The sequence below is a fragment of the Dermacentor albipictus genome, chromosome 1 (genome assembly GCF_038994185.2).
Source record: "Dermacentor albipictus isolate Rhodes 1998 colony chromosome 1, USDA_Dalb.pri_finalv2, whole genome shotgun sequence".
In the NCBI taxonomy this organism is placed as follows: Eukaryota; Metazoa; Arthropoda; class Arachnida; order Ixodida; family Ixodidae; genus Dermacentor; species Dermacentor albipictus.
Genome location: NC_091821.1, coordinates 268,351,730 through 268,362,415, shown reverse-complemented (window position 1 = coordinate 268,362,415; position 10,686 = coordinate 268,351,730). Strand labels below are relative to the sequence as shown.

Here is a 10,686-nt window from a genome sequence, read left to right as displayed (position 1 = left end):
AAAGCCACATCGAACACGTCAGGAAATAGTTGGCAGTTTGTGTTGAGACGCTGTGGGTAATTGCAAAACTGCCTTTTGAGTAAATGTTTCTTATTCCTTTCGTGTTCAAAATAGTACGCAATATGGCAAAATCGGACCGTTGATGCCTATAGGTGCCAGTGGGGTGGGAAAAACAACCATAACATTGGTTCCTGAGCACCGAAAGTAAACTTGCGTACGAGACGTATACAGAGCAGATTAGGCCTTCACCAGCCATGAGCAGACCGCCGAACGTAACCAAATATCCGCCCTATGCGGACGATATCTGATAAGCGCCGTGTCGCTCAGTCTCGGCACGGGGTTTTGAATGACGTGAGCGAAACATTGCGAGCGAAGGAATGAGAACTGGCCGTGAATCAAGGTCGGCACCTTATAAGATGACGGGGAGACGGAGAGCATAAAGCAATGCCGGAGGTCACGGTGAAAAAAAAAAAAAAACGAATGAGAATCGAGCAAAATCAACGAATAAGAACTACAAAAGAAGAGCGCACCTCCAAGTCATGTCGCCCTGACGAGCGAGTGAAAAACGCCGTGAGCGTGTGGTATACAGTGATGACGTGATAAGGGAGCCAGATATCTTTTCCGCTGATTGACTACGCCGTGGAGCTGCGCACGCGATTCGTGGGGTGGAAAACGTTTGAAGCACGGATCCCGCCACAACTGTGCTACCACAGCTTCGATGCGGAAGAAACGCCGTCCGTGCTTCAGCCTGGCTTCGAGCGAAGACAGCGGCGTCGCGCCGGGCTCGATGCACCCGTGCTCCAGCACCGCCGTGGTGCCCGTGGTCGCCGAGCAGCGGCTCACGGCGGCCAAGCCTATTCACAGCGACGAGTCCCTGGCCGAGTTGTTCGCCCTCATCGAGAGCAACCCCTGCCTCTGGAAGAACGACTCGAGGAGCTTCAAAAACCTGCGACTCAAGCGCTGCCTCTGGAAGCGCTTTGCCGTTCACCTCCAGAAGCTTTTCCCCATGCTGGGACCGTTCACTGCTGGTGAGTTCAGTGATGCGGTGGTTCAATGACCTGCCGACTACTCTGACTACACCCACGCGATCTCATGCGCACTTGCTTGAATATACCACGGGCGCACTTTTATGTCTTGTTAAAGCTCGTCTTTTCGTAGTGACTGCACGGCGCCTAACTCCGTTGATGGGCATGTCAAGTAATCCGGCTTGAAGTTTGCACTAAATGTTAATTCGTCTCCGAAAGATCGACGAGCTCAAATCTACTTTCGTCTTTATGCTGACCATATTCGACTCCGTCTTATATATACGCCGAGCATAGGCACGATTCGGAGCACCAGCTGGTGCGTCGTACACGTTCGAATGAAATGACTTATTTGCGAAGAGGGAAGTAGTAGTCTTGCGTTACAAAAATCGGTGATACATGCAACGTGCTTCCGGTGCGCTTGCTTGGATTAAGGCACACCTATGGTCAGTCATACATTTAACCTTTTCAGTAATTAAGGCTGATTTATTTCGCGAGGAAATGCGCCGACGAGTGTTGTAGTCAGAAGCCGAAGGAACAGTATTTCACTCCTGCATGTATGCATGTGCATATACGTGTGCCCTCTCCCAATGCCGCGCCTTCCATTGCAGACAATCTGCGGTACGTGTACAGCATCAAGCGGCGCCAGTACTATGACGAATTGAAGGACAAGACTGCACGGACGAAGTCTGGAGAACTCGAATACACGGGTCGGTGGAAGTTCTTTGACTGCTTGAGCTTTCTACGGGTCCACTCGGAGCCCTACCGGCTTGCGGTCACCAGTCCGCTGCTTCACTTTGAGAAAGACCAACTGGTGAGTCATGCCTGTGGCGCACGTGGCTTTCCACGTGATCGTCGATGCAGCTACGTTTTTTTTTAATTATTCGTCGCAAAAGCCTGTTTCCGCTCTTTCATTCTGCGAGCACGGCTAAGGCAGCGTTTGGGGAGCATCCGTGTGCCCACCTGTTCGTAAAGGAAATTAGAGAAACCAATGCCCGCCACGTGCCGTCCATTACGGGCGCGCAAGAATGTCACGTCATTCGGCTGATAAAGGCAGATGGTAGGAAACGTTTGGGGCTAAGCGCTTGAATATTCACCCTCAGTCACATTCGCGGCAGTATGCATGTCGTGAAAATAAATACTGGGGTTTTACGTGCCAAAACCACGATTTCATTATGAGACACGCCTTAGTGAACTAATTTTGACTACCTGCGGATCTTTGACCTGCCTCCAATGTACGAAACACCGGCGTTTTTGCATTTCGCCCCCATCGAAATGCGGCCGCCGCGGCTGGGGTTTGATCCCGCGACATCAGGTTAGCAGCGCAACACCGTAACCGCTAAGTCACCGTGAAATGCTCGTGATCGTGAAATCACGAGCATTGGAGGCGAACTTGTTCCTTTCGCTGTCGTCGCTGTATTTTTGTAAGTGAGGACCTCTGCCGTCCTCGTTCACTCATCTTCCTTCAGGACCCTGGCGTCAAAAGCATAATAATTTAACTTTTAATTCCCTTTTAATTCTTTCGATATCTTTTTCGCAGCTCGAACTCGAGGAAGAGAACGACGATGTGCTGTTGGACGACGGTGAAGCGAGCGTAGTAGAACCCGATGAATCTAGCATCCTTCCCGACAGCATCCTCGAATCTTCCGAAGTCCTTGTTAACGACGAGCCGGCAGCGAACGTCTGCGCCGTGTACTCCAATGACCTCAGCTTCGAAGCTTCGTCTCCTCGGCCCACCAAGAAGGCACGCCTCTCTGCCTCCAGCTTCGGCGTTCAGTCACTTGTCCCGGTCGATACATGCAGCAGCAGCAGCAACGCCGTGACTCAAGTCGATAGCTTGCAGCCACCAACTACTGCCGTCGGCGGCTACTACGACGAGTGTGACCAGTTCGGCAATATCATTGCCAACTACATGCGTCGCCTGTCGGATGAGGACCGGCTAGAGTTCCACTGCCACATCATGAGCTGCACAAAGGACTTTTTCAAGTGCTTCACGCGTTTCAACAAACGGCGCCCGTGACTACCTATGTATACTCCACTGTAACGAGAAAACTGGCGCGTCGCAAAAGTCACGTAAGCATCAAGCTGCACGTTTCAAGTTTCCACGTTTACGACCAATCCAGGTCGGCCTGTTTTTCTGGTTATGTCATCTGATTTAAACAGCCTTCGCTCCTGTATTTTCTGTTTCCTGTTCAGACTTGTGTAAGGGGTGGTGTTAATAAATATATTGGTACAAAACAACCGACGCGCCTACAGTCTCTTCGGTATCATCAGGCTCTTCGATCTAGGTCACCGTTTGTCTGCATTACTATGTGAATCATGTACGTCAGTCATTTGTCGGACCAATTATGAACGCAAATGAAGCTGACGCTCAGCAGCAGGAGCGCCTCTCGGGAAACCGTAGTATGCATGGCCATTATCGAGACAGACATCAGAGCTTTCTTCAGGCCTTGCCCGGAAGGGCAGCGCCGGCACTGAATACCATTTCAAACTGCTTAGCTCTCGTATCGCTTCTTGTTCATCGCAGCCTGCACTAGCTTTTGAGCCCCTTGTTGAAAGTAAAATTATCTCCTGGCCACTACTCACAAAGGTTCAGCCTGGGAAAAGGAAAACATTTTAACCGTATCAAAATCATTTATGTCGTATACGTGGGTGAAACTGCTTGTCGCAGCGCTCTGAGAAAATTGACGAAGCAAAAAAAAAATAAAAAAGATAAAAAGAAGGACCTTTTGTGGAAGTTATCTACATGATGCGTAAGCATTTGCTACTAATCATATGTGCTGTTGCGTCGTCGTATGCTGTTGTGTTTAGCATGCTGTGTTTGAAATAATTGCGAGAAACACCGCGAAAGAATCGTGAAACGGAGAAGCGCGGTTGCAACACCGAAATGTTAACTGAGACCAGCATGAGACGACGGAAGAAGGGGCGAGTAGTAGCAATGTTATCATGTTATATGATGGTGCGTTTGGATGATGCCGCTGCTTCGTGGAAGATGAGCAATGACCGATGCGTGCTGTAGTACGTGACGTAATTGAACAGCCTCACGTTTGGTAGACCTCGTACGTAGACGTGGTCGATGACGCTACCTCCTCTAGATGCGAACCATTATAACCGTAACCGTACTCCGGCGGTGGCTGCGTACACTCTAAGAACAGTTTACACCCTTTGGCTTGCCCCTTCTGCCACACAAAAATAATCGTCATCTGCCTTGATGCGTTTCCTTTCTTTATCGCTGCAAGCCCGGAACTTTCCAGTGACGAACGGCACGCGCGTTATCAGAAGAGGCACTCCAAAGGGTGTAAACTGTTCTATGCTGATAATGCGCGTGCCGTTCGTTACTGAAAAGTTCCGGGCTCGCAGCGATAAAGAAAGGAAACGCATCAAGGCAAATGACGATTATTTTTGTGTGGCAGAAGGGGCAAGCCAAAGGGTGTAAACTGTTCTTAGAGTGTATGGCTTACCTTGAAAGCGATCTGAGATGTAGACAGAGTGCGCCGAGTGCTGATAGCTTCGTGTGCGCTATTCTCGCCGCTTAGTTCGCGTTGAAGCAAGAGGCTGCACGAAGATCAATTCGCTCGCTTTTGAGGGCCCTATCTCGAATGTGATCATCTTAGGTGACGGACGGACGGCCCGGTTTTCTCGTTGGGTAGGCATAGAAATGCTTACGTACTAAACAAGTTTTCCCATTTCCTTTTCGTACGGGAGGGGTTGGAAAGCGGGTTTCACCCTGTTTAGCCGCCTACTTAGGTGTTACGGGTGCTGTCTAGCTTCCCAGCGCACATTCACCTCGGTGCTACCGACCTCGGAGGCGCGCGGGCACAAAACATGACACACACACAGTGATAACAAACCGAACGCTTTATTGGGTCTTCCAAACGAGACACGCTGGCTTCCGGGACGTTTGATAACTAGCCGTGAAGTGGGCAAGAAGCCGATGTATTCACCGGTGCTTAGTGCTGCAGCGTCCGTCGTCGTTCGATGTTCTCGGTCGTGGCCACCTCGGAAGACGCCAATTTCATATGCTTCCGCCCCAGTCGGTCTCTCGTCGTTGTCTCCTCTCGTCCCTGGCCCTTGGCACCTTCTTCTCGTATAAATTCGAGAACGACCGCCAAAGAACCGTGAAACGGAGAAGCGTGGTTGCAACGCCCAACTGTTAAGTCAAACCTGCACGAGACGATGTAGAAGAGGCGAGTAGAAGCAGTGTTCGCTGGTGTTACAGATAGCCCGCAGTGGATGCGGACGTGGGATGAAATGGCCAGGGAGATGCAGCAAATGAAGGAAATACATGAAATATTTATTAGGTTCAGTGAACAATTATGAACCGTGATCAACCGTGTTCCTGCTGCGGCTATACGTCTGGCGCGGCGGCGCGGCCCGTATCTTGAAAGAGATCTGCGAAAGCTGCCCGAGTGCGGCATGTGCTCAGAGCTGCGTGAGCCCTTTGTTCTCGCCGCTTCGTTGGCGCTGAAGCGAGAGGCAGCACGCAGGTGAATTCGCTCGCTGCTGCGGGCGCTATATCGAAAGCGATCGTCTTAAGGTACGGACGGAGGGATGGTTCTTCCGTTCGGTAAGGATAGAAATTCTTGCGCATTTAAAACAATCAGATTTCAGTGTGTCCTTATTATCTGAATTCGTAAGTGCCGTTGAACACCAGCTGCTGCCTGGAGGACGTGTTCGAATAGGTCTCCTTCTGCAGCTGCACAGTACTGAGTCCGCTTTATCTAATATTCTGTGGCTTTCTTGATGACCGCCGATTGAATTCTATGGCAGACATCCGTTATCCTTGTCTTGAGCTCATGTGACGTCCGTCTCGACCCTGCAAACACGATCTTTCAAATAACCCCAAAGAAAGAAATCAAAGTTGAAAGAAGTCAAGTGACCTAGCCGGCCAAATTACAGGCCCGTGCCTTTCAATTTATTGCGCATGAAAAGTCTCATCCACCCAGTTTCCTACTCGGCTGCGGCTGTGTGCTGGCGCCCCATCTTGCTGATACCACAGAAGTGGAAGACGCGACAGCGGAACTTCGCTGGGAAACTCTTCCACCACTACTTCAAGAATTTCGTCCACGTAACGCTGTCCAGTCAGTGTGTGATCGAAGAAGATGGGACCGATTATAGCACTGGCGTGAATTCCGCACCACACATTGAACGACCACTGGTACTGGTGCCGAGTGCGCTTTACCCAGTGTGGATTGGAGTAACTTCAATTGTGTGCATTATGCAAATTTACCTGGCCCTTTGTGCAAAAGTTGGCTTCATCTGTGCACATGATGTTGCTAAAAAAATCTGGTGACTCATCGGCTTTTGTGAGCCCACCTGTCATGGCGCTCTTTGGCCAAACCTGGCCCTTGCGCCATAAAACACCACACATCATCATCATCAGCTTTTGTGAGGACCCAGTTCGAGAAATCTCGAATCCTGCAGGATTCTGCAGGTCCCTATCTTCCAAGCATCGGTGCAGATTAAGGTGGCAGGGGTGAAATTTGCTATGTTCTCGTGTACCACTGCCAAGCCTCTGTAGGGTGCGTTGGCCTCGTCAAGCCTTCTCATTGGCTTTTTACCCGCCGTGTAGGCGAAATGCGAAAACACCCGTGTACTTAAATTTAGGTGCACGTTAAAGAACCCCAGGTGGTCGAAATTTCCGGAGTCCTCCACTACGGCGTGCCTCATAATCAGAAAGTGGTTTTGGCACGTAAAACCCCATAATTATTTCTTCATTGGCTTTTTCCCGCCGCACCCAACATCCGAAAGATGTTAAATAAACATTGTATTGTATCGTATTGTATTGTATTGTAAAGGCCGAGTCCTTTAGAATCCTCCAAACTGATGCCTTGGAAATTGGTACCTGCGGGGCCACGTCCCGCACGCTAGCATGAGGGTTTGAGGCCATAAATGCCCGAACATCCGTGCGTAGGCTATGTTGCGTACTCCAGGGTAGCGTATCATACTGCTGCCGAGTTGTAGCGACGCCTGTTTAACGAAGCTCGACCGACGTTACTATTGGGTAGCGTGGCGTTGTCGGCGGGCTGCAGGCATCCGGAAGACCATGGCGACCGGGCAAGGACGAGACGATTTGTAGCGCGAAACTTGCACCGTTTATTCAAAGGTTGTTGAAAGATGATAAGAAGAGAATGAAGTGATAAAGTACATTTCGGAAGCCCCTTAAATAGGCTCTCTAAAATCGTGGGAGGGATCTTGCTCCCGTCGACGTCACGTGACAGGCACATATAGTCTGGTTTGTGGATGGGCGCACCGCCTCCGTAGATACCAAGCCTGCAGCAAGGAAGGAGCGTCCCGCCTCCGTGTATACCAAGCCGCAGGTCCGGGAGTGTAGACGCTTTTCCGTTCTTCTAGGCGACGTTGGTTCGCAGCAAGGGCGTCCCGCCTCCGTAGATACCAAGCCTCGTTGGTTCGCGGAAAGGGCGTCTAGTTGCGGAAGGGCGACTGATCCATTCTCCCAGTAGACGTATTCGCGAGTGCACCTCTGCAGGCGGCACTCCGCGATCCTGGGAATTAAGAGTTACTGTATGTGCTACCGCAGGTAGCAGAGTTGCGCGTCTGTTTTATCACGCCGCTAGCGCCTCTATTGGCAGAACGTCATCACGTGGTAGCCAAACAACCGTGCATTGCGGAGAAGCAGATGTTCGAGCCAATTTTTGTATTTCCCGACGCCGCCGCTGCAGCGAACTGGATTGACACAAGTTATCGCCAGTCAAATTCAAATCCAATCCGGCCGATCTTGCCGTTCGCTGTCCATGTGCGTGCTAGCTGCGTAGCAACAACGCAACGTGCGCAGCGCATCTCACGTTTGTTTCGTCGGCCTGCCTCGTGACACCTTACCTGCCTCGTGACACCTAACTGCAGTAATTGTTTTTCTTCCTTTGTAAAACTAGTGAAGGGTGTTCAGGTAAAGACACCTGAACAAACAAATTTTCAGTCAACTGCCTATTGCGTCAAGTGTGTATGAGATGAAATCGCTTGACTAACAGCTACGTGCTTTTTGGGCTGTGCTAAAAAATTCACAGCTGGAATATTAAAAACTACTGCAAGTCTGGATTTTTTTTAAATAATGGAAGCACGTAGAGTTATACTGAAGATTTAGCTGGAATTACCAGTTTTCTGCATGTGATGCAGCACACTGCTTTCACAGAAGTGCCGTAAAAAATCCAGCTCACATTTTCATGATTATGCACAACTTCGGTTGTTTCTGAATATGAAAGAGGTTACTACTAAGTAAAGATATTTAATCTACTACAGCTTATGTGAAGCAGGATGCAAGAGGAATGAATGTCGTCATTTAACATACGGCAAGGGCCTCACTGTGTTTTGAATTATTCTCTATGATGTAGCTAGGTCAATCCTGTGAGAAAAACTTTCGCTACACTCCCACAGAAGGCTACTTTTGGAATCTCTGCAGTGAAAAGGCACATAATGAAATCACACTTGCAGGTGTAGCTGATATCCATTGCTTGCTGTTAGATGGATATGTTCCTACACAAGATCTAATGGGGCACCAGAGTCGAAATATCAATGGTTGGTCATTGACTCACCAGTAGTATTTTAGACTGGCTACATGTTGAGAGCTATGGCACATAGGCAAGTATGGGCCTCATGATATTTAGTACAGTTCCCTTTGTAAAAGAGCACCACTTGATAAAGCTCACTATATCAAAATATTTGCACGCGCATATACTAGTGTTTTTGTTTTTTGTTTTCTCTGAAATTCGCATTGTGATTTTATTGCCAAAAAAAGAGGAAGTTGCGGCTCGGTGCTTTTTGTTACTGTTTACATGCTGAAAGAGCACTGCACTGCTCTTAGTAGCGTATTTATCACTGTTGAAACAAAACCTGAGTGCCAAGCAGTATTCAAGCGAAGGAAAGTTATTAAAGTATCTTATTATTTACCTCAATTACTAAAGTTTGTCCAGTTTTTAATACGCTATGTTATTTCGAACCTTATACTACCTTGTGAAGTAGCTTTTTCGCACGAAACTTTTTGTAGGACTTCCGGAATCTATAAAATAACATCACCATATTCCCTAAGTTTATTCGGTGCGATCTAATCGTTAACCGTCACGGTTCACGAATGCTGCATCTGATCGGCGTATATAGAATACACAGTCTATTCTAGATACGCGAGTGCCCATACGTTATTAGGGCGGAGGAAGTGCGCAGGTGAATGCAAATCCAAAAAAAAAAACTAATATACGCGCTGCATCTTATGCCACGCGCTAAAAAAGGGCAGCGCCTTTTTCTTCACAATCTAATCCAGTCAGCTGTTTCGATGCGCTTTGTTTGCGATTAGGCGGAAAAGCGGTGCACAAGCGATGCAAAAGCGCCCACGGTCGATCGACGATACCCAAGACATGTCACCTGCAAAAACGGAGTGCGGCTTCGCCGCATAGATAGACATGGTTACTTCTCAGGCAAGATGGCGGACCTACGCGCAACTCTGCTACTTACGGTAGCATATACACTAACTCCAGTGGGAATAGTAGACAGCTTAGAAGAAGTTGTTGTTGGGCGATTTGGTAGATATTAGCGAACATAGTTTAACTGCGCGAACAAACGAACCATAAAGACAGCAAGGGACAAGGACAGCTGAACCCTTCTCTTTCGCGCGTTGCTGGTTCTCGGAAGTTCTGTAGAGCTTGGCAGTTCGAGGAAAAGGTCCTGCTAGAAAAGGGTCCCTCTAAAGTCGCACACACACAAAAGGGGCCTGTAAACACTGCCGGGCTTCCGCCAGACCGGCATACACTCGAGACAACCATGGCGAATTAGGAAGTCACACTTCGTTTCGATGAGGCATGGTGGGCGAGAATCCTTTTTTTCGCGGGGTGCTAGACGCCAACCGTAACAGCTAGGACTCAAAGACGGAGTCATTCGCTGCTGTTTCTGAAAGCTGCCGGTTTGTCTCAGGTTTTCATAATTTATGATGATAGTCGATGAGTTTGGTCTACCGCCACACTTCCATGACATATACAGTTATATTTGCGGCCCTCTAGCTCTTGTTTCTATTTGCAGCTCCCAAGGCGAGGATCATGTTTTCCTCCTGCTCATTAGAGAAAAACATGGCAATTGGGACGAAACAAAACGCACATTTCAACCTTTGCACTGACGTTGCCAATTCACCTTTATGGTGATAAATTTTGTGGGAAAAAACAGAAAGAAACATCCGTGCAATTTGTCTACGCTAAGACAACAGCTATCACATCTTGTGTCCATCTAACACCGAACGCGACGTGTTACTTCGGCCGGAGAGTGGCAGATAAGGCACCATATCGATCACGATGTTTTTCTTTATTTCCTTCATTTCGTTCTGGATAACCTAGAGGGAGCCTGTTCGAGGGCGCTGTTTTATGATCCGGGTGGGAGTACAGCTTCGTGGTATTCTCAATATTTCGTGGGGTTTATTTATCAGTCGGAAAAAAGTTTGTACGCAATTAGTACGTCGCTGAGAATACCGCCCTTGGAGCAACCCCCTCTGCTGATTGTGACGGCTATTGCACGGGCGCCTACCATTGGAGGAAAATGCCGACACCTGAGCGGGCTCGACGATTGGCCGAAAATGACGCAACCCCGAGACACCGAAGGCGTTAAAAGCGAGAGACCGGGAGCAGAGACGAGCATTCCTTCATTCATCTCTTTCGGGCGTGCCACGGGC

The 10,686-nt window shown here is 48.9% G+C and overlaps 1 protein-coding gene across 1 annotated transcript; it reads left to right on the top strand.

Moving 5' to 3' along the window:
- Positions 1-473: 473 nt before the first annotated feature.
- Positions 474-3,263, top strand: LOC135915940 (uncharacterized). The gene is made up of 3 exons (XM_065449132.1): positions 474-1,028; positions 1,634-1,836; positions 2,563-3,263. The coding sequence occupies exons 1-3, from the start codon at positions 719-721 to the stop codon at positions 3,040-3,042; spliced, it is 993 nt and encodes a 330-aa protein (XP_065305204.1). The 5' UTR covers positions 474-718; the 3' UTR covers positions 3,043-3,263.
- The last annotated feature ends 7,423 nt before the right edge of the window (positions 3,264-10,686 follow it).